General features: G+C 38.1%; 1 protein-coding gene across 1 annotated transcript; it reads left to right on the forward strand.

Annotated features, from left to right (window-relative positions):
* The first annotated feature begins 1,983 nt into the window (after positions 1-1,983).
* Positions 1,984-22,428, forward strand: ATP6V1G3 (ATPase H+ transporting V1 subunit G3). The gene is made up of 3 exons (XM_059058458.1): positions 1,984-2,065; positions 14,982-15,082; positions 22,255-22,428. The coding sequence occupies exons 1-3, from the start codon at positions 1,984-1,986 to the stop codon at positions 22,426-22,428; spliced, it is 357 nt and encodes a 118-aa protein (XP_058914441.1).
* The last annotated feature ends 2,293 nt before the right edge of the window (positions 22,429-24,721 follow it).

Here is a 24,721-nt window from a genome sequence, read left to right on the forward strand (position 1 = left end):
GCATTGCTGAGTTCTGAATGCTTGAATTTGTACAATTAGTCCCAGTGTAAGTCACTGATGGGAATCACTTTGTGTTAGTGGCAGGAAGTGGTGTTGAACACCTTTTGTATTTCACATAATACATATTTTCTGTACTAAATGTCTGAAAGTAAAGTGTTCTCCAAGTTGATTTAAAACACACACACATTAATATTATATTATTTAGGCAAACTGATTTGAATGAAAAAAAAAATGAAACACCCAGGAAAGGAGTCTTAGAATCAGGCCAGGAAGGTGTTTATTGTGGACCAGAGATGCCTTTGCTGGTGCAAATCTAGCTAAGTACCTTGTTCAAATGATGACAAAGTCATACCTGTCCCTTCAAGCTTTTAGTATTTTTCTATGCTAGTATAAAAAAAATCATCTTTCTTACCTAATTCCTCTCCTGTAATCTCCCTCCAGAATCACCCTTTCTCTGTAATTCAAGATCTGATTCTCCTGAATTGGCCTCATTTGGTGCAATGCATTCAGGAGATAGTCGATAAACACTGTTGGTATAAAATTAAAGCAAGTTTCTTATAATGACCTCCACCTAACCATTCACCGAAATCACTGATGATCTCCATTCTCTCAGTTAGTAAAAAAGTACTAACTGATATCTAAAACAGGCCAAACTTGAAGCCAATGAACGAGTTTCTAGTTTGCCTTGAGTCTTCTACTCTTACAATTGAAATCTGCATTTATCAAGAGCTGTGTTTGTTCACATATCTGTTTATCCCAGTTAGATTGTAATTATGCAATTAAATTAAATTTTATAAAATGATTAAATATGAATGCAAAAAGAAAGAAAGGTGCTCTTGTGAAAAAGAGCTTTTTTTTTTTTGGAAAGATTTGTACACATGATGTACACCTGGTGCTTTGATACAGGTATGGACGATGAGATATTTTTAAACTGTTAGGAGGAAACTAAAATCTTAAAAGATTTAGCTTTCAGAATGTATTCTACTTATCTTTAAATTCATTCATCTGTTGAAAGAAATTGCACCTGGTATTTACAGATGAGGCAACAGGGGTGTAGTTCATGAAAGCAACAGTACATGACATTCTACTCTGCTGATTATAAAGCCTTGGCCATATGTCAAAAGATTAACTTTTCATTTCAAATAACTCTTAGATACGTGTGAATGATATTTTATGATCCTCTACTGTCATGAACGTTCCGATCTGTCCAATCACTAGTGGATGGAATCAAATCAAATATGATGGATTTTATTGGACTGTCTTAGGACAACCCCCAATGCAAGCACAAAGCAATTAACATAAAATGCATGTTTAGATGATTTTAATCTAAACTCAAAAGCTTCAGTAATATTTCCCTTAATGCTGATTTAGTCACTGTACTAAGATCGAACTCTAGCAAACAGCATGGCTACAGAACAACACAAAGCCCCAAAGAATCCTTTTCTTTCCTATCACCTGAGGCCTAGGGAGAGAACAGAATAGATGTCTATCATAAACCCAAGAAATCCCCTTTCCTCCCCAAATGGTAATACATTTGTCCTGAGGAGATAATTGAATCACTAGAAACAAATAAAGACCTAAAACTAGAACCACCAGGACAAAGAACAAAGAAAGATCTTGTAACTTGATGGAAAAATTCAGTAAATAAGTCAGTATTCCTAGGAAGGATAGGGACGCTGATATCCCTAAAGACCTCTTACTCACTCTTCGTAAGTAGATGCAACACCCCTTTCCTAGAAAAGAGCTGAAGTTGGCAGAAATAAGGTTCTCAGCTTCCTTGACTTAACTTGTTTTTCTGGATTCCACCCTTGGGCTCTCCTTGGAGCCCAGCTATCCTACTCACTCAGGCCATTTTGGAACCAACAGCTGTGCTTAGAACTCACTGTTGACACAACAATTTGAGCTATTCGGTGATTTCTCTAAGGATAAATAGATCCATCACTTCCCAGAGTCCCAGAAGCCGCCTGACTTGGAGCCTCCGCCATGACCAGCCAGTCTCAAGGGATCCACCAGCTCCTCCAGGCAGAGAAAAGGGCCAAGGACAAGCTCGAGGAGGCTAAGAAGAGTAAGTCTCCATTCTGTCTGATTTGTGAGGGTTTTGTCACGAAAAGGGACGAGGGGGGTGCAGTAGGGTGAGCACGGATCTCAGGGACAGGCAGACTGGTTAAATCCTGGCTCCACCACATTCCCTGGGAGACCTTGGCCAGTTCATAGAAACTACCCAGTCGTCTGGCCCCCATCACTGTAGTGGGGATGGATTTTGCCAGCTCAGAGCTTTTGGACAAGCCACCTGCTAAGTGAAATGATAATGGACATTGAAGTTATGGAGACACAGGCTTAAGCTTTGCCTCTGCAAGTTCCTTCACTTTGCCCAGCCCCAGTGTCTCAATATTGTGACATGGTTCAGAGGTAGACCACTGGGAGTTCCCTGGCTGTCCAGTAGTTAGGACTTGGTGCTTTCACTGCCAGGGCTGGGTTCAATCCCTGGTTGGGGAACTAAGATCCCACAGGCCGTGCAGTGTGGCCAAGAAAAAAAAAAAAAAGAGAGAGAGACAACTTCCAGATTGAATCTACTTACTAGGGAGTGAACTTAAGCAAGTGACTTAACCTCTGTAAGCATCGGTTTCTGTTTCTATAAAATTGTGATCATAACAGTGAATGGCTCAGTCTCCTCCCTCTCTGGATAGCTTTTAATTTCTAATCTTTAAAAATATTTCCCTTTTATTCTCATTTTCTAATACTCTTGCTATTTAGCCCTGCATCCACTGACTTAACAGGTAAGATGTTCTCAATAAACCTCAGCCCACTTCCTGTTCTCCTCGATACTCACAACAACCATACGAATTAGGTATTACTATTATTTCCATTTCACCTATGTAGAAACTGAGAGTCCATAGTTTGCCATAATATTCTTTAAAAATAGAAAATATCATCCAAGCACCGTGCTCAAAACTTATCTTATTTGCCCCTCACACAAATCTATTTTGCAAAAAGGGGGAAGTGATGCTTAGAGAAATTATGCCCCTCTCCCAAGGTCGCCCAGAGGGGAAATGGTAGAGACGGGGTTTGGATGGGGTCTGTTACCCAGCCACGATCGTCACAGCTGCATGGTACAAAACGTACATGATTTTTATAATGAATAAACTAAGATCACAGATCTGCAACCCAAATTCGGGTTCCCTGGGCCAAGACCTCTATTTTTCCCACTGTCCCATTTCATATCACATGATGACTTAATCTATAGGAAGGTATGTCATTTACCTTCTCCGTAATCACAGGCTCTGTCTCTGCAATTGGATTCAAAGCCCTGCGAGATAGGGATCATGTCTTAAAATCGTTGCTTATGTAAGTCGTTGGATGCATGGAGTGATAGGAATCGGGTGATACTGGCAGAAGCTAGTTTCAGTGTATTGCATGAAATGCAGGCACAGGATATTACAATGCGAGAGAGGAAGTCGGGCTGAGGCACTGCTCTGTCCCCTGGGGTTTTCTACCGCAGGCAAAATCATTTTCCTTTCTTAAGATAAATTGATTTCCTGAACATTCAGCAAGGTGGGCACCAACAACAAAAAGAAAAAGACCCCATGTGGAGGAACTAGAAGAGAACAGGACGGTGAAAGATAATGAGAAAGAAAACTTTACCTACTTCTCCATTTCTTTTTCTACGAGAAACCATGCCAAGGATGGCAAAATGGTATGAATGCAGCATACTTCTACAGGAAACAAAGCAGTCCAGGACCTGCCGGCTGAAACAGTGTAGAAAACTCCCTTATTTTTTATTCAGATTTCTTCACCACATTTAAAATATCCAGAACAGAAGACCAACTTATTTTAAGATGTGATCTTTATGTTACCTTTGTTTTCCATTATGGAAGAAATGAAACAATGATAAAGCACATACAGAATCGATGTTATCAATAAACAGCAAGGTCCTACTATACAGCACGGGGAACTATATTCAGTTTCCTATAATAAACCATAATGGAAAAGAATATCTTAAAAAAGATTGTCTGTATATATATATATATGAATCACTTTGCTTATACAGCAGAAATTAACACAGCATTGTAAATCAACTATACTTCAATTAAAAAAAAATAAGTAAACAACAAATGAGAAACCAAAAAAAGAAAAAAAAAAGAGTCAATATTATTATAGGATCCAAATGATTTTTACCAACTACCTCTCCTTTTTCAACGTCATTAGAGAAGTACTGTGAATCATACAAGTTGTTTGAAAGGGAGAACAGTCAGAGCAATCTAAGCTCAGATTTCATAATAAAGATAAAAGTCAAACTTCTTTCCTTTCCTCAAGTACGTATGCTGTCCTTGGGCAATCTCTCCTCAGCAGTCAGTACTAGAAAATCCATACTGTGTTATTCATATACAAAATGTTCATTTTGTTTGCCGGTCACTTAAAGTACTTGTGTACTTCTCTTTTTTTTCGTCTTTGTTCTTAAATATTCAAACAAATATCAATCAGTAATAGTAAATACCCAGACCTTAAAAACATTTTGGAAAATATGTCTCCAAATGTTATTTCAACCAATAACCTCTGCACTCAGTTTTACAGAGAATGTCTCTCCTCTGCCTCAAAGAACTTTGAGAACCATTTTCACTGGATAGAAGCTGTTTTCTTGCCCAGCTATAACCGGGCATCGTACTCACTTCTTAAGCCTGCTAAGGCAAAATAAAATAATACCTTTGCTACCTGGTATTTTGTAGCTTCTCTCATATTTCACTATGTTTTATTTAATTCAATAAGTACTTCTTGGGCTCCCACCATTTCCAAGCCACTCTAATACATATGCTGATGAGTAGACCTAGACCTTTCCTTAAAGAATTCCCCAGTGACGTAAATATGTAAATGACATGAGAGGTACAGATAGCCATCATTTTTATAAACCCATATGTTTCACTTTATTCTTTTCCATAAAGAGATTTATTTGAAAATCTGACATAATGAAGGCAGAATAGAGATTCAGAATGAGAACCAACAGATCACAATAGTGAACACCATTGTAGAAGGTCTAGAATCACCACCTCTTTCTTAAATCCATTTATTTGAAAGTCCCTCAGAAACTTACACAGAGTCTCTGCTAGAAAGAGACTTGGGAATATTCATTTTAAAAGGGAGAAAGAGAGGGAGGAAGAGAGAGAGAAAAAACAGCAATTTACATGTTAATCCTTTTAGAAAAATATAAGATTAATAAGGTGGAAATGTTTAATAATATGTTGCAAAAATATTGATTGATTCCATTAAGGAGGCCTGCCTCAGATCCCGGTGAAGCTGTTACATAATCCAGTAGATGGTAGAAATAAATGTTAAAAAAATAAAGGTTTGGCCTAAAGGGGTACAGATTAGGGGTTGGAAGCCCCGTGTATAAGGATCACAGGTCCCCACTTACCAGCTGCTGAGACAGATGAGTTTGTTTTCTGTTTTGTTTTGCAGGAGGGGGAGTGCGGGGTTGGGGGTGAGTGAACAGACTTAAAAAGTGAGGCAACAAAATAGAAAAAACATTGCCTTTTTCTTATGTTTCTTTGTACAAGTTAGAGTGTCCCTGAATTTCAATTTTTTCTTTTCTAAAATATATAAATATCTTTTATATTTTTTAAAATATAAAAATATATAAGAATAAAATATATATAATATTTATATTATATATTATGTTTATAATATTAAATATAAATAGTATATTTTCTATAAATATTTAATACATATATGGCCAGATTATTTTAAGGATCAGAAAATGATGCCTAAGGCAGTAGAGAACAAACTAAATAGTTATTGTTGTTTTTAACTTATACTATATATATTGTATATTACTATAAGTAATAACCATAGAAGAATGAAATAGAAGAATAGAATACACAGTCTAATTTCATTCTTTTTTACAACTGCTGCAACTTCTGGGTCAAGTTTTCTTATAATGGGGGAGACTGGGTCTGCTTCTAGATATTTGCCTCTACTCACCAATTATGGATTCCATTGTATTTATTAGTTAAGACCCTCACCTAAATTTTTCTTTGCGACACTGTTTGGGTGAATTCAGATGGAATCACAGTCGGTTGACACTATTTTAAATAATCTTACTTGAAGTTAATACCTTTTGCCTAAAAGGCGGTCATCAATCAAAGCAACAAAGTGGGTGTGTTGGCCCAAGACAAGCTAAGTACATTTTTGCAACAGAACTGGGACCTATCCTGGAGTCCAGGTTTGGGGAATTGAACTGCATCTTTGATCAGAATTAGAATAGAAATTCAAGGTACCATTATCAACAGGAGGAATAAGGACTTGCGTTTCTTTGGAATATGATTTTTTACTTTAAGTTATGACCTTTTATGAGAGCAGTATTTATTTCACTTATACCACTGCCATCTTGGAAAGGGACACACCTGCAGGGGTTGCAACCAGACAGTGTGGGCTGAGCCTCCAACTGGCTGGGTGGCACTGGGCAGGTCGTCTCTTAGGATCCTGATGCTTTGGCCTCCTTAGCCTCAAATTGAAGGAACAGTATCTACCTCGTGGAGTTGATGTCATAATCAACTGAGCGAATGCTTATAAAGGACTTAAAACACCCGTTGGTACCCAGAAGGGGCTGCATGAGAATTAGCTATGAGTATTCTTCTGCTACTTAATAACAAGGATTCTGAGTTCAGCTGAGTTCCCCTGACCTCCTCAGCATCTTTGATGAAGTCCCCATTGAAATATACTTCAGTGCAAAATAAATAATTTAAATATTTCTACTTCTTACTTAGATAACACATCAGTGAATACAATAATGCAGATTTGTTTGGATCTCTAGGAGGCCTACCAACAATATTTTTGTAAATCAACATTTTTACTTGTTTATTTGTTTCCCAGTATACAGATATTCCAAGTTTATTTAAACAAGCACCTTGATTTCATCAATTTTCACTATGCAAGTGTGTGTTCTGATTCATGAAGATACGACTTCTACTGAACTAATAAAATAAAAATTGTTACAGTAAAAATTCATGGCCCTGTTTTGTATGTTTTGTAGGCTTGTAAATTCTTCCTTTTTCTTTATAGTCCACAGGCTAATGGGGTATTTGCAGGTATATTGGACTTTCATTTCTTTGAGTGGGTCATCTTAAAATAATAACCACACAACATTTTCATCTCTTAATAACATTTGGTTATATTCAATCCAGGATCTACACAAAACTACTTATTTTATATATATATATATATATATATATATATATATTTAACAAGGAAAGAACAAGTAAAAGAAAAAGCAAAGTAATTACAAGGAGGTAGAGTAATGAAAGGAGAGGTAAGGATAGGCACCAAAAGAGAGGAGCTTCTTTGTTTCCTTGGCGACTTCACTTTTTCCAATGTTTGAAGTAGGTGAGCCAAATAAAAGCATTCTTCAAACCAGGTTGGTTATATCATAATATTAACAACCCCCCAAAGCCAAGAAACTTTTTTCTTTTTTCCTTCTATGTGGTAGAGCAGAATAAAAACATTATTAGCAACAGATAGAAATCTCCAAGCATTCCTCAAGCACAGTTTGTGTTTATACCCAATCAAGGTGACCTCTGCTCTGTTTATGCCTATTTTTTTTTCATTTGCATACCTACTCTTTGTACCACACTCAAGTATCTGACTTGGTTTCCAAAGCTCAAGTAACATTGTTTCTCTGATTCTCTAAGCCACTATATTATCTTCCTAAGGCTACTGTAACCAATCACCGCACACACGGTGGCTTACAACATCAGAAATGTACTAACCTCCAGTTCTGGTGGCCAGAAGTCCAGACACAAGGTGCTGGCGGGGTCGCTTCCTCCTGGAGAGCCTCAGGGAGAATCTGTCCCGTGCCTCTCTCCTAACTTCTGCTGATGGCGGGCAAACCTTGGCTTTCCTTGGCATCCTTCTAATCTCTGCCTCTGTAATCACATGGCCTTCTTCCCTGTGTGTCAGCTCTGTGCCCCTATGCTTCTGTCTCCAGATCTGCCTCTCCTTAGAAGGACACCAGTCATCAGACGTCGGGCCCATCTCAATCCAGCATGACCTCATTTTGACTTGATTACATCTGTGAAGACCTTCTTTCCAAGTACGGTCACATTCGCAGGTACCGGATGTAAACATACTTTGAAAGACACAATCCAACATCCTCTAATTGTCAGATTCACTTGGTTGTCCTGAGTCCTTACCTTCTTAGTCTGTTTTTGTTAGTGAAAATGTCTCAAAGAAGTTGCCTGTATTGCCCGTGTCTACATTTTTTTAGACTCCATTTTCTCCTGAACCCACTCTAATCAGATGTTTGTCCGTCCAACTCCGCCAAAGCCCCCCTTGTCAAGACCAGCAAAGTTGCTAAATCCAATTAATTAACTCTCTCAGTCCCAACTGAATTCCTCTTTCATCTCTGAAACTCTTCCCTCACTGGACTATATTATGCAGTCCTGCTCTCATGCTCGGCTTTCTGTCATCTTCCTAATCTCTACGGTTGGGGCCCCAGGTGGGACTTGCTCTCTTCTGTATCCACAGATACTTCCTAAGTGATTACATCTAATTCCATGACTTAAAATCCTGGCTCCAGATTGATGCTTCCCAAACTTAATATTTCCAGCCCGACTTGCTTCCCTGATCTCCAATGTATATAAACATCAGCCTTCTCCCCATCACCACTAGACGCTTAATGGGCATCTCAGTTAAACTGCTCTCTTGACTCTGCCCCCAAATTAAGTGAAGCCAGCATTGACTCATCTGTCTCTCCTGTTTATCCATCAACTCTGTCTTCAAAGTATATAGAACTTCTTGTCAATTCCACTGCTGGTTTACTATTGCTAATCATCATTAACATTTGTCTGACCTATTGCAATAGATTTCAAATCGATCTTCCTGCTTCTCCCTAGCCCTTACAATCTATTTTCACCACACTAGCCAAAGAAATCCTTTCTTGTATTTTTTTTTTTTTTCTTTTTTCTTTTCTGGTCACTACGCACAACATGTGAGATCTTAGTTCCCCGCCCGGGGATCGAACCTGTGCCCACTGCATTGGAAGCTTAGAGTCTTAACCACTGGACCACCAGGGAAGTCCCAAGAAATCCTTTTAAATCGGAAGTAGTATACTGCCACATTGTGGCTACAAATCCTTCATGGCTTCAACACCTCAGGGATCCCAGTCCTTATCAACCCCATGAGGTCTCTGTGACCAGGTCTTACAGCTGCCTCTCTGATATCATTTCCTAACATTCATCCATCCTGCTCTCTTCGACCTGTGACACAGCCAGGCAGATGCACCCACTGCCGTCTCTGTCCCTTAGGCGCCTTGATTACCCTGCACAGCGCTCAGCATCCGTGCCGTATCATATCCTTACTGCCTGCTTCCTATCTCTGCTTCCCCCTCTTACATTCAGAGCTCCACGAGAGCAGAAGTTTTGTCTGTTTGTGCTTTTCACTGCTCTATCAACAGACCTAGAAGAGTGGGGGACATGGTAGATAGACAGGAGTATTGATTGGTTAAATGTCTCTCATTTCCACTTCATGGAACGTGTGTTGACCACCTCCTCCTTGCACTGTTCTGTCCTCTCTCTTGGTTTCCCCTACTTCTCCGGCGACCACTCTCAGATCCTCCTGAGGCTCCTCCTCCTTTCCTCATCCCCCAATGCTGGCGATCCCTAGGTTGAGACCTTAGCCCTCTTTTCTTCTCATTCCACACACCCCCCACCACCCCGTCCCCTGGCGTTGATTTCAGTGCAAACCCGCTGCTAGGACGAGTACACGCACAAACTCAGATGACTAACAAGCAAAGCTCTGTCTCCATTTTAGACCTTTCTCCTGAATTCCAAAGATGTCTGTCCAGCCACCCTCTGGATATCCCCACGTAGGTGTCCTCAGGGAAGCCTACAGAGGCTTCTTTTTTGGTGACATCCTAGGGACCTTTCCTCCAGCTCATGCTTTACTCGCTGCCTTCCTTCTCAGCCAAAGGCCCCAGGAATTGGAATCAGTTTTCCTAACAATGATTAGAAATTGTTGCATATTCTTACAATCACTTCATATACAATTTTAAAAATCCTTCCAAAGACTCTTTGCAGTAGATTCTTAAATCTGTTTTACAGATGAGAATACTCAGGTTGAGAAACTCTAAATAACTGGCTTAAGGTTACAAAGCTTCTAACATCTCATTGTATCAATGCCTACTGTATCGTTCTCATTTCCTTCTGAAACGATCAATGTCATGATGTCTTCCCACCAGAACAAGTTCCAGAACCAGGTTAGCCGTACAACCAACAGAGTGTCTCAAGGACCCATCAGCGTCTTGGGACAGTCCCTTGGCCTCTTCTAGCCAAGAAGCCAGGCAGGATGCAGCTGTGAACCTCGCTCTCTGTCCTCACATAGAGTTCAAGTGTAACCTGCCCAATTTCTTAATCCTTTCCCCACAAATCACCTAAAACTCAATCCAAACATCGACTTTTCCTCCCACAAAACATCCTATGGAATAGATCCCAATAATGTCTTGTTGAATGTAGGACATTTCAGTGTAACAAACCAAATGTCTAAAAATGAGTGACTTCAGAGATGGAGAACAGACTTATGGTTGCCAAGGGGGAGGAGGGCTGGGGAAAGGATGGATCTGGAGTTTGGGATGAGCAGATGCCAACTATCATATAAAGGATGGCTAAACCACAAGGTCCTACTGTGGAGCACAGGGAACTGTATTCAGTTTCCTGTGATAAACAATAAGGAAAAAGAATATGAAAAAAGGAATGTATCTATGTGTATAACTGAATCATTTTGCTCTACAGCAGAAATTAACACAACATTGTAAATCAACTCTACTTCAATAAAATCAATTTTAAAAAATAAGGAAATTCCACGGTAGTCCAGTTTTCCCAAAAATATCTCAGAAAAGATTGTCTTGTATTTTTTCTAATCTCAAAAGTAGACAATTCATTCCCATTTCTGTCCTGGCTAATAAGTCTATTCAGCTTAACGTTTCCTCCTCAAAAGTCTTCCCTGACCTCCCCTAGCAGCCTTTTCTGAGCCCGTTACTCGACATGTGTGGGTCCATTTGTATTTTTCACTTCCTCTGTTGCCAGAAGAAGCAACATGACTCTTGTGATGAAGGGGAAGCACAGGCCCTAGAATTTTCATAGTAGATGTGTCCATAAGTGTCATTTTTAACTGTCACAAACCAAACAGAACCAAGATTTCTGTTTCACCGCTTTCACAGTTGATTTTGTGTATCCTTCACAATTTTATGCATTTTCTAATTTTCCTCTTGGACATTGAAGCAGCATGTACATGTTTCCAAAATACACCATATTGGGACTTCCCTGGCTGTCCAATGGTTAAGACTCTGTGCTCCCAATGCAAGGGGTGCGGGTTGGATCCCTGATTGGTTAGGGAACTAAGATCCTGCATGCCTCGCTTTGCAGCCAAAAAAACCAAAACACACCATATGTACCTCAGCTAGAGGCAAGGACCATATCATATATTTTTCTGGTTCTAGCCCTGTGCAAAATAAGTAGTATGTGTTCAATAAATATTGAATGAATAATGGATGAATAAATGAAAACCATCCTTTCCCACACCACCCTGAACCACCTGCTTTAGCAGTATTTAAAATCGTGACACGTGAGATCACCGCATTCCCTAAAACAAAAATTAGAACATTCAGCCTAATAAGCCTGTGTGATCTTGGAGGAAATTTGGGACAAAAATTTGACTGTTGTATTTAAAATCTGGACTGTCCCATAGGGTCGCCCTTGTGTTTGATAGAGAAAGTATTGAGAAATAAGAAAATGAACCCCTTTTGGGTCACAGCAGCCATGTTTTTAATGCTTAAGAAGAAAGAGGTGTAATTTTTTTATGCTGTTATTTTTTTTTAATTTTTATTTTATATTGGAGCATAGTTGATTAACAGCGATGTGTTAGTTACAGGTGTACAGCAAAGTGATTCAGTTATACCCATAAAGTATCCACTCTTTTTCAAATTCTTTTCCCATTTAGGTTATTACAGAGTACTGAGCAGAGTGCCCTGTGCTATACAGCAGGTCCTTGTTGGTTATCTATTTAAAATATAGCGGTGTGTACATGCCAATCCAAAACTCCCAATCTATCCCTCGACACCCTGACACGTTGCCCCTGGTAACCATAAATTCATTCTCTGAGACTGTGTTTCTGTTTTGTAAATAAGTTCATTTGCATCATTTTTTTTGATTCCACATATAAGCGATATCAAATGGTATCTGTCTTTCCGAAAGAGGTGTCATTTTAAAATTTGGAAATCTCTCGCACAGACAGAGAAGCCAGCTAGAGGTTAATACAAGTGGATTTGATGCATGCATTTTGCTTCACCTCCAGCGAGAGAGCCAGCGTGAGGCTCTAATTTCTTGCCCTGGATGAAATCAGGTGGAACATATGCAAGCTCTCACAGGCGGCAGCTGCCCAGTCCTGCCACAAAATTGCTGTGCCAGCAGCGACTTCCCTGTGGCTCTCCTCTTTAACTGAATGAGAACCAGCAGGTGACTGGTGCCATGAGGAGGGGATCAGACACGCTCTGAGCTTGTCACTGTGTGATGGAGCTAATATGCAGCCTCTTAAGTGGAGCACTGGATTCTTCCCGCCGCAGGGCACACGGAGATTTTCTTCTTTCTATTATTATTTTTATGTGCTAGAGTCGTGACTTTGAAACCAGTATGTTTTACGTAATTTGCAATTAAGGGGGAAAGTCAAGATGTTTTATGTGGTTGATTGGATAAAATGATATCCTACAACCCATCATTATGTATTTTAGAACCCATTATAACTAACAAAACGTTAATGCATCTTAAATATATTTTTGTCCTAATGTGAATGATGAGCCGTGATAAGAAAGTGGGCTGGGGATCCAGCAACAGCTTTCCTCGCCAACATATCTAATTGTTCTGCGGATAGCATGTGTTTGGTTGCCACAAAATGGTTAGAACTCTAGAGAATAAAGAAATCTGTATATGCAAAATGGTAAGGAGCATTAATTAAGTAGGAAAAAGGTAAGCATTGCTGTGAATGTTCCAGTAAGCCTGAAGCATCAGAAGACCATTAATTTATATGAGACCTTGGATTTTACAGACAATGTAGACAGATTCTGTTCTGAATGAGGTCAGCTCAGTCCCATTCAAGAGTAATACGTATTCAAAGAGACACATCTCAACTTATAACTCAGCGACTCTCTTTATCCCATCTGTATACAGTGACTAGCAAAGCAACTCATAGCAGCAGGGAGAGAAATTTAGACACCATCTACACTCAAATACAACGAAGGTACAGAAAGACGAAACCATGTAAAAACCTGTATCTAGATTGACACATAGATAAAAGTTTAAGATTTTTTTAATGCTACTTAATGAGAACACATTTATTTATTTATTCATTATTTTTATTTTTACTGAAGTAGAGTTGATTTACATTGTGTTAGTTTCAGGTGTACAGCAAAGTGATTCTGTTATCTGTGCATATATGTATATATATCTGTGTGTATATATATATAATCTGTGTATCTATAATATATATATATATTCTTTTTCATATTATCTTCCCTTACAGGTTATTACAAAATATTCAGATATACTTTCCCGTGCTATATAGTCCTTGCTGGTTATCTATTTTATCTAATTTACATTTATATACAGTGCTGTGTATATGTTAATCTCAAACTCCTAATTTTCCCCTCTTCTTCCCTTTTCCCTTCGGTAACCATAAGTTTGTTTTCTATGTCTGAAAATACACTTATTTAGTTCAAAGGCTACACCATATAACAAACCCTTGACAACAATTAAAAACAAAAGCTCGGGGCTTCCCTGGTGGCGCGGTGGTTGAGAGTCCGCCTGCCGATGCGGGGGACGCGGGTTCGCGCCCCGGTCCGGGAGGATCCCACGTGCCGCGGAGCGGCTGGGCCCGTGAGCCGTGGCCGCTGAGCCTGCGCGTCCGGAGCCTGTGCTCCGCAACGGGAGGGGCCACAACAGTGAGAGGCCCGCGTACCGCAAAAAAAAAAAAAAAAAAAAAAGCTTGAGACCTTATCAGAGAGAAGAAACTATGTTAAATGGGCAAAAGAATAAAGTCATTTAACTATAAAATAAAAAGGTGATAGATTCTGAGACAAATAAATTTTAATACAGTTGAGAATTTCTTTAAAGTTTTAATGGTAACAAAGCACTAGTATCTGAAGATGGTGGTTGGTGAGTGCCTAGCAGCCATGACTATTACTCTGTAACCCCCCAAACTTACGCTGGTTGTCAAAAACAGTCATGTGCTTACCTAATGATCTCCACAGCTTTGTGTGTGAAACTTTCATCTGCATCGCTGTCTGCTGGCTTAAGGCTTACACCTTTGCTCTTAATAAAAGAAAAGAGAGCTACTTAACTAAATCTCCGAACCATTAAAAACAGTTGGTTTTACAATCACTTTCAAGTCCCCCTCGGAGAAAGCTACTACAAAAAGTATCTACTCTGATGTGCTCTGGGGCTTAATCAGACTTTCTAGAGTCAACAAATGGCAAGGAAAAAACCCAATAAAATGCTTTTAAATATTGTTCGTTGGTTTGATAGAGTCTGAGCTGCATGTTTCTGCATTTGGAGATCTGCCAGTATTCAAGAGAATCCAGTTGGTATGGACTGAAGGATTCCTGGCAGCAAATCAGGACAGAAAATCTGACCAAATAATGTCTTTTGGACTCAGTGACAGCTAAAATCTGTTCTCTGGCTGGTACTGCTGTGAGTAAATGGGCAGATATTTTATTGAAACATGGAGGTGTGAAAGAATGTTGTCATTTCCATGTTCTAAAGATTCCAATTGAAAAAATGAGGAATTTTTCAATATCTATCATTTTTTAATGCAGGATGTCATTCTAGAAAGAAAAAAAGCATCAAAGAATAATGTAAGACCTCACCCATATTTTTAAAAATCAAGTTGTAAATTCCAGATGGGTTGAAAAGAAATAGTGCTCCTTCTATGTCACTGTTAATTTTCAGGAAAAGCCAAGCGTTTGAGGCAAGCCAAGGAAGAGGCAATGGCAGAAATTGACCAGTACAGAATGCAGAGAGATCAGGAATTTCGACAGAAACACGCTAAGGTAAGTAAGAAAGTCAGCACTGATTTTTTGCAGCATAGACTATAAGGTATGAATATTCATTAATAATGATAAGATATTAATCCTCATAAGGTGTCATGCACACTACCAGGTGAGAAAAATACACTGGATGGAGCGAATATAGTTCAACCAAGGCTGAATATCAAGCTACATCTTAAACGTTACAGAATTACTGATTTTACATTTTCACTTCCAAGGCTTTTTGATTTGTCATAGAAAGTATCAATCTATAGTTATTGTCTAACACATTGTAGATTAAAAATCGTATTCTCAAATATACAAGTGGATGGAATTAGTTAAAGTATTATTCCTACAACAGATTATTTTTTAAAATTAATTTATTTATTTATTCATTTACTTTTGGCTGCGTTGGGTCTTCGTTGCTGCACGCGGGCTTTTCTCTAGTTGCGGCGAGCGGGGGCTACTCTTTACTGCGGTGCACAGGCTTCACATTGCAGTGGCTTCTCTTGTTGCGGAGTTTGGGCTCTAGGCTCACAGGCGTCAGTAGTTGTGGCCTGCCAATGCAGGGGGCACCGGTTGGAGCCCTGCTTTGGGAAGATCCCACATGCTGCGGAGCAACTAAGCCCGTGCGCCACAACTACTGAGCCTGCACTCTAGAACCCGCGAGCCACAACTACAACAGATTATTGACTAACACATTTTAGAAAGAAAGAAACATCAGAGAACATTTTTGTTGCTGTTGTCTTTTAACGTTTACTAATAGAATCAATAAAAAGTGTTGTACAATGTTCTACAATGAACTTGTTAAGCCAAATTTCCTTTGGTATATTCAAGATTTAGGAATGACCCAAGCAGATGTTGTTATCTATTGCTGAAAAGTCTTCTGGTATTTCCTTATGATTTCCTTTTCAACTGGCTGGCTTCATTCAACAAATCTTTTAGGAAAGTATAAAGAAATGCTTTTTCCTACACTAGCACTTAAAAAATATCTGCAGTTTACAGTAAAATAAATATATAAATGCATGAATTTTGCTGAGCTGATTGCAATATGGCTTAAATTCCATGTGTCATAACTAAAGTTTATACATTTTCTTTTTGCCTCAGCAAAAATACAAATAAAGCTCTGTGCAGAAGCCTGACATTGCAAGATGCACTACAAGCAGTTTGTAAATCGTTCTGTTTACAGCTTTGATTTTAGTGGCAGTAGGTGTGGAGCTCATGTGGGATCAGGTAAATTGGATTACACGGTAGGAAAAACTTTTCCAATGGGCTGTTCCTTAAAATAAAAAGCCATTTCTAGAACAAAGTGGACCACTCAGCAAAAATAAATTCTTCTTATCAATATTTGGAAAAAGGAGTCATAAAGTCCCAAGTCCACACATGCATATATGCCCTCTGTGATTGGCCCTTGGCTATCTGTCTAAACTGTCAGCTCTGAAAATGTCACGCACTTACCTTTTCCTCTGAACTGCAGATATTTTTTAAATGTTAGGGTAGGAAACGGCATTGCTTTATATTTTCATGAAAGATTTATGGAATGAAGCCAGCTAATTGAAAAGGAAATCATAAGGAAATACCAGAAGACTTTGCAGCAGTAGACAACAATATCTACTTTGGTCATTTCTAACATTTTTTTTACTACTTTTGTCCCTACTTGTTTTGTTCTCACCATATGTCTCCCTGTTTTTCCCCAGAAGAACTAAACAGGCTGCTGCCACACGGCCTTTGCCTATGCTCTATCCATTCCAAGGATCTTCTTGTTTACACACATTCATCTCTCCTTGATATCCGTTTAGTTGTTAGCTCTTCCTGATCACCTTTTCTAAAATTGTGTCTCTCATAAAAAAAGAAAGTAAGTACCCATTGCAGTCATAGCATTTATCATTACTGGGTATATTATATATTTACATATTTTGCTTACTGTTTATCTTTCCTTCTGGACGATAAGCACCAAAGTGCAGATTCTTTGTTTTGTTCTCTGTTGCTTTCCTTGACATTGGTATGGAGTCTGCTCCACAGTAAGTATCCAATAAGTATCCAGTAAGAATGAATATCCAAACATCTCTTCCATGCCTTTATATTTCCTATTGAGTTCTGTCATAACCATGCCATATTAGGACCTGAAAAAATAATCATTCTTCACACCAATCAGCTCTTTTGATCCTGTGTTGGATAGTTCTAATATACGCATTTTTAAGTAATTACAAAACTGACCATCATTTTAGCAAGTGCCTGGGTTTAATCTCTTGAAATATTATTTCTCCAGAAGAATCTCCTAAAATGTAAATCTCGTTCAGGATATTTGTTCTCTGCATCGGAGAATAATTAAAATTCCTCGTTACTCTCATAATTAGAGATCTAAGCCAATCTTACAGCTAGCTGATCGAAAGCTTACATAAAAAGGTCAGCATGTTTAGGCCTCTGCTACCTCAAGCATATTGTCAACCATGAGCACAGAGCTTCTTTCCTGGCATGACCTGCATATGTCAGACACAGCACTATTCCAGATAAAGCTCATCATCCTTAACCCAGGGCATGTGCGAGGTCTGGGTGGAGACCCAAGAAACCAGTTTTCTGCCTGCTGTGGGTGTGGCCCCTTGCTGCTACTTTTTTGGTTGCTTTTTAGCTCTTGTTAACGTCTGGGTTTTTCCAACTCCCCTGACTTGTCGATAGAAGTGAGTATCCCAATGTGGGCTGTATATCAGCGACTATTTTTATAACAAAGATTTACTGATCCCTTGCTTCTTTACTTACTCCTTGCTTCACTTTATCGCTTGCTAGAATTTCATACCGCTCAGCAATGAAAAAGACCAAACTAAAAATATATGCAACAGCTTGGGTGACTCTAAAAAAGATGCTATGCTGAGTGAGAGAAAGCCATCATTTATACTGTTTGATTCCATTTATATTGGATGCGAAGTATATACTGTATGATTCCATTTATATGATAGTCTCAAAAAGACAAAACTATAGTGATGGAGTTACTGCAACCATCCTGTAGAACTTTGGAAAAGTCCGACAAAATAACATCTTCTACCAAAAGAGATAAAAAGAAATCTGGACTACTATAGTGGAAAAATTAAATCTCCTGTTAGTGCAAGTAAAAGTCAGATGCACCATTCATCTAAACCAAAGACCTGAAAATGGTTGCCCTCGGCATATTGAAGATTTTTGTCTTAATCCTTCTTCTTACATTCATATCATAAAAACATTTTTGTTTCCTTGAAGCAACCACAAATTGAGAATGCAAAACTGTGTGTGGGACCTGAACCTCTGATTGCCCTTAAACTGGAACATGTAAACAACTTAAAAAGAAACTTATTGAATGCTGAAAGATTTCACCAACACCATCGGTCATTAAGCTGTAAAGCTATACACATCAGTCTCAACACTGAAGGTTTGAACATACACATAGAGAAGTCTTTAAATTGTACTCTTCAACCAAATGTACCATTAGTTGTCACTTAATTATCAACTTCTAATTTATACAGTGTCCCAAATAGTCAAGCAGCAGGCTTTGGCCAAGAAGGGCAGTAGAACAGGTAATAAGTTTTCCGTAACACCTGGTGATCTGCTCATTCTTTCTGTTCAGCAAATATGTATTGAGCATCTACTATGTGCCTGGCAATGTTTGAGGCAGTTATAACTCATCAGTGGACGAGATGACACTTATCCCTCCCTTTGTGGAGCTTACATTCATTCATTTAAACTCTTACATGGCTTAAAGCAGCACTGTCTTCAGATCCAAATGCAATTCTTCCCAAGGAAGACATTTAAAGCGGTGTATGGTGAGTCATGGTATCGTACCATCTAGGAAACAGTGCAGAAACTCAAATTATTACAGGTCAAATAAACTCAGAAATAATGTCATATAATTATGCAAGATGAGACATAGGAGTATGGGTTATTGACAAGGGTATTCCAATGTTTCTGAAAGTTTAAGATGGATTATACAAATTTTAAAGTACAAGCAACACAGTGAGAAATCATAATAATCATTACTAACACTTACTGATTACTTGCTCAGTGCTAAGCTTCTGTGCTAAACACCGTCTTCATAATAAATATCTTCAGAAAATTATCATGTTGCCTTAACAAAGCACCTTAAGAATATAACTAATACTAGTGGCTGTCATCTGCTGCCCTAGGCCTGCACTGTCAAAAAAGATGGTAATTCTGATGTAGCTACCAAGCATTTGAAATGTAGCTAGTCCAAATTAAGACATTCTATAAATGTAAAATACATACCAGATTACAAAGACTTAGTATGACAAACAATAATGCAATAATATTACACTGTATATTAAAATAATTGTATGATTATATACTATACTATATTAATAGTATGATTATATTGGGTTAAATAAAAATATTATTTTTAATATTTTTGTGATAACCCCAAAGTTATTTTTACCAATTTTTTTAAATACAATTCTAGAAAATTTTAAATTACTTACATGGCTCACTTTGGGGCTCTCACATTTCTGTTGGACAGCACCACTTTGCACTCACGAATCTGGCTGACTTTTTAAAACGATCCCATCAAATGGGTGATGTTATCCCCATTTAAAAAATAAAGAGCCTAAGGTTGAGAGAGTAGCATTGACATATATACACTACCATGTGTAAAATAAATAGGTAGTGGGAAGCTGCTGTATAGCACAGGGAGCTCAGCTCAGGGCTCTGTGGTGACCTAGATGGGTGGGAAGGGGGTGGTGGGAGGGAGGTTTAAGAGGGAGGGGATATATGTATACATATAGCTGATTCATTTTGTTGTACAGCGGAAACTAACACAACATTGTAAAGCAATACACTCCAATAAAAAATAAAGAGCCTAAGGTTGAGATGAACTTTTCCAAAGTCCTTCAGGACAGTTTCAGTAACTTAGCCTAATAATAACTATGTTTAACACTACTTCAAAGAAAAGTAGGTTATAGTTTCATAACTGTGTGTCTTTTAAATTTTTCACCACTTAAGACATTGAGTTTAGAAACAATAATTTTTTTTTTGAGTTTGGTAAACTCTATCAAACTCAAAAAAAATCCAATATTGGATTTAGAGGAAAAATTTTATTTTGGTAGAACTATTTTGGTAAGTAGTTCTCTTCTATTTTTCAATATCTTCATAGCAAGGGAAATTTCGTCCACATGTCTGTGCTTCTTGTATACTCACTTTTCAAAATGTTATTTTATAAAAGTTATTTGATGTCTTAGAAGCTATATCACCCCAAAATGACTTTCTTTGAACTAGGAAGCCCCTATTGCCTGGACTATAAACAGAAAAGAACTTGAACCTGATCACCTCAATTGCATTTGATTTCAAGTTTGGGACCCAGAAAGATCATGTGGATTCTAGAATTTAGAATAGCCTTCTTTACCTTGAAGTAAAAAATCAATCATTAGTGGGGTCTCTTGGACTAAATTCAATGCATACTTTCCATAAACACTCATGGAAGAGAAAAACAAACAAAAACCAGCTGTGTTGCCTTCACAATGTCCTGTTCAAGAAAGGTTGAGTTTACAACGGAGATAAAATCAGAGCTGTCTGTTTGCTTTAGCAAAGGATAACCTTACAAAGCGTTTCTCTGCAGAATCCCTTTAAATTGGTAACTCCCCTGGTAAAATTATATTTCAGTCATGTCATTACTTGACAGAGAGGCTAAGAGATAGAGGAGGTATTGGGAAATACTGGGAATCAGAGCCCATGAAAGACCAATCAGAAAGATAAGTTAAACAAAGTCTAAAATTACAATGGAACTAGATGGACAAGTACAGATCTTCCTCAGCTTATGGTGGGGTTACCTCCTGATAAACCCATGATAGGTTGATAATATTGAAGTCGAAAATGTATTGAATACACCTAATCTACCCATATCGTAGCTTAGCCCAGCCTGCCTTAAATGTGATTGGAACACTGTCATTAGCCTACAGTTAGGCAAAGTCATCTAACACAGCTGATCTTGTAATAAAGTGTTGAATATCTCATGTAATTGATTGAATACTGTACCAAAAGTGAAAAACTAAATGGTTGTTTGGGTACAGAATGGCTGTGAGTATAAGGGTTGTTGATCCTTGAGATCACTGGGCCTACTGGGAGCTGTGGCCTCCACTGCTCAGCAACACAAGAGAGTATCGTATGGAATATCACTAGCCCGGGAAAAGATCAAAATTCAAAGTACAGTTTCTACTGAATTTGTATCACTTTCACACCATCAAAAAGTTGTAACTCGAGCCATAAAAATTAGGGACCAAATGTCTGTATATCCCAATTTATACCAAAATTTTCAAGATTATATCTAATACCTAAACAAAATACACCTGTGCATGTGAAAGTATCTTATTGAGCATACTGTGGCTGTATCTTTCTAAAAAAAAAAAGATTTAATGAGTTCAGATAATATATTTTAAAAATTGACAAACCAGGTATTTGCTCATTAAAGACCAGCAAAATGGGTTTAATGATGTCTTTCAACTTTATTTTCCAGACTTTTAATACAGAAAGTAAGCAATAGGTAAGATACAGGAACTCAATGGAAACTATTATAAATATCAATACATGAAAAAATTTCTGAGCATGGTATAATGACTGTGAACTTGCATTCAATTTGTATTGTGTGAAGGTCAATTTTAAAGTAGAAGTCACCTGTTGTAGCGAGCTTCCTTTTTTTTAAATAGTTGATTTACAATATAGTTTGAGGTGTACAGCATAGTGATTCAGGTTTGACATTTTTTTGCAGATAATATTCTTTTAGAAAAGTGTATACATCCCACTCATAACACTGGTGAACTTACCCATTCTCTGAAAAAATTCTGGAAAAATAATGCGTAATGTAAATGACAAACAAGCCAAAATGAATTTAACTTATAAAACAATTAAATTTTTTAATAGCTCTTTATTGGACTATAATTACTTCACAATACTGTGTTAGTTTCTGTTGTACACCAAAGTGAATCAGCCATATGCATACACTTGCCCCCATATCCCCTCCCTCTACAGCCTCCCTCCCACCCTCCCTATCCCACCCCTCTAGGTGGTCACAAAGCACCCAGCTGATGTCCCTGTGCTATGCGGCTGCTTCCAACTAGCTATCTAGTTTACATTCAGTAGTGTATATATGTCAATGCTACTCTTACAAAACAATTAAATTTTATTATGATGTATAATGTAGTGAATTTTCTGTTTTATTTTGGCAGATAATGGGCTCTCAGAGTAATATCTCAGAAGAAATAGAAGTGCAAACGCTAGAGAAGATCAAAGAACTGAATGGAAGCTACAACAAGTCCATGGAAAGTGTGATCAACCAGCTTTTGAGCATCGTCTGTGACGTGAAACCAGAAATCCACGTAAACTACAGAATCACCAACTAAATGTGCACCCCATTGTTCAATAAACGGTGTCTGCATGCCTCCTGGTTGCTTATGGTTTCATGTTTATATTAAGAGATTTGAACTGTACATCTTAAATTTACTAGACATCTACAAATTATGACATAATTCATACATGAATACTGAATTTAAAAGCAAACCAACAAAAATGTTGTTACAGCTTTCCTAGTAATAGCTATGACCTTGTCTTTTAACTCGGAGTAAGTCAGGAATGCAGGGCAACATATTTTTTGATACCCGAAGAAAAAACATGGAGCTGACCATTTTTTAGTGGGTGTAGGTTTTTTTTTTAAATTTCCTCTCCTTTTTATCGGTATAGAAAATGTGTTCTTAGTTGCAGTTGTTAAAAGATCATTTTTAAGGGAGATATAATCATGACTCTGATACAGATGTAAAATGAATACATGTTAAGGATTTTATTTAATTCAATAATCAATGAGGAAACCAGTAAGATGTTATCACTAGTTCAAAGAAGAATAAGAACTTCATAGATAAAAAGAGAGATGATAGATAGATAGATAGACAGATAGATACATAGATACTTAAAGAGTAATGGGTTATATAACCATCCTCTCTGCCCAACCTCAACAAAACAAATATCTCTCTTTCTAGCAGAAATGTTAAAAAATAAATGAATGACAATTAAATGAGCTGCTAGCATACATGTTTAGGCTGAAAAAAACAAAACCAACCAAACAAACAAAAAAACCAAAATAACAGCAATAAACCCTCCCGGGAGAAATAGTAGGTTAGTGTATATTACGAACTGAATGTTTGTATCGCCCCCAAATCCATAGGCTGAAATCTCATCCCCAGTGCCATGGTATTTGGAGGTAGGGCCTTCGGGAGACAATTAAGTCATGAGGGTGGCACCCTTGTGAATGGGATTCATTAGTGCCCTATTGAAGGAGGCCAGAGGGCGCTCACCCTCTTTCTGCCATGTTAGGATCCAATAAGCCCTCTGCCCATGGCCTGGAAGAAGGCCTGCATCAGAGCCTGACCACAATAGCACCTTCCTCTCAGACTTCCAGCCTCTAGGACTATGAAAAATAAATTTCTGTTATTTATAAGCCACTCAGTCTGTGGTACTTTGTTACAGGAGCCCCCCCCCCCCCCAACTCCAGTGGACTAAGACAGTGTGCCATTAGCCCAGTTGCCTAGAGAGTCACAGCTAATTTCTTGCTAAGTACCAGGTACTTGAAGTGCAATGTATCAATTATCTTGATCCCACCGGGGTGGGTAGTATTAGCATCCCCATTTTACAAAATGAGAAACAGAGATTAGGAAACTTGCCTAGAGTTGCTTGAAAAACACGGACAATTTGGGGCTTCAATCTGGAAATATGACTCCAACGTCCCTATGCTTCAGTACTGACCCTGCTGCCTCTCTGAGAAGTTTCTACATTTATTTCATTAAGAATCCTAGGTACTCTGATTTTCCAATAATATATGCAGACAAATTTTAATTCCACTGCAAACAAAATTTAATTAGGAAATTTTCATTGTTACCAAATTATTTGTATACCCAATTCCAAATACAAACTGTAATGATTCTAACTGATCACTGTTTCAGATTACTAGCATCACTGTTTCCTTTTAACAGACAAAGTTAAAATTTTACCATAGTTTTAGATCTCAGAAATATTCAATCGTGCGTTCACATTAGGTTAATAGAAGAAAATTTGAATTCCATTTGTTTTCCCAAATTTGGGGGCCAAGCAAACCAAACAGGTTGGCTTACTGGTTTTATGTGGTAGATTTCTCCATTTACCGGAAAGACAACTGATTCCCCAATTAATGACCAGAAAGGTATCAACCTTTCCTAGGACACTGCCCCTCATGTTTTCAGAGGGAAGAGAAGATTGGAGGAGGAGGTGAAGGCATCAAGTTACCTCCGTAAAATGAGGGTAGCCATGGAGGATTTCCAGCTCAACACAGATTTGGAGAATTCAATTACTCTATCCTGCAGATCAAGACATGTAAAACAATGAGTAAAACGGAGCGTTTGAAAAGTCATCATGTGAAAAGATCATTTTGAAAAACACAGCCTTGTGATTTGCCTTGAATATCTAATCTCATGAAAAATATCTTAAATACCCTCTCCCATGAAAACCATCAAGATGTCAATTTTCTGGATGTAAAAAAGCTCATATAGTGTCCAGAACACCCAAGTTAACAAATTCCTGCAGAGGAGATAGGATAATTTTTTTAAGCCTTAAGCACCACAGAAACACACTAAAATCAGTACAAGAGTTTTCTCGGCAGTAAAGTAGCAC

Source organism: Kogia breviceps, chromosome 1 (assembly GCF_026419965.1).
Source record: "Kogia breviceps isolate mKogBre1 chromosome 1, mKogBre1 haplotype 1, whole genome shotgun sequence".
In the NCBI taxonomy this organism is placed as follows: Eukaryota; Metazoa; Chordata; class Mammalia; order Artiodactyla; family Physeteridae; genus Kogia; species Kogia breviceps.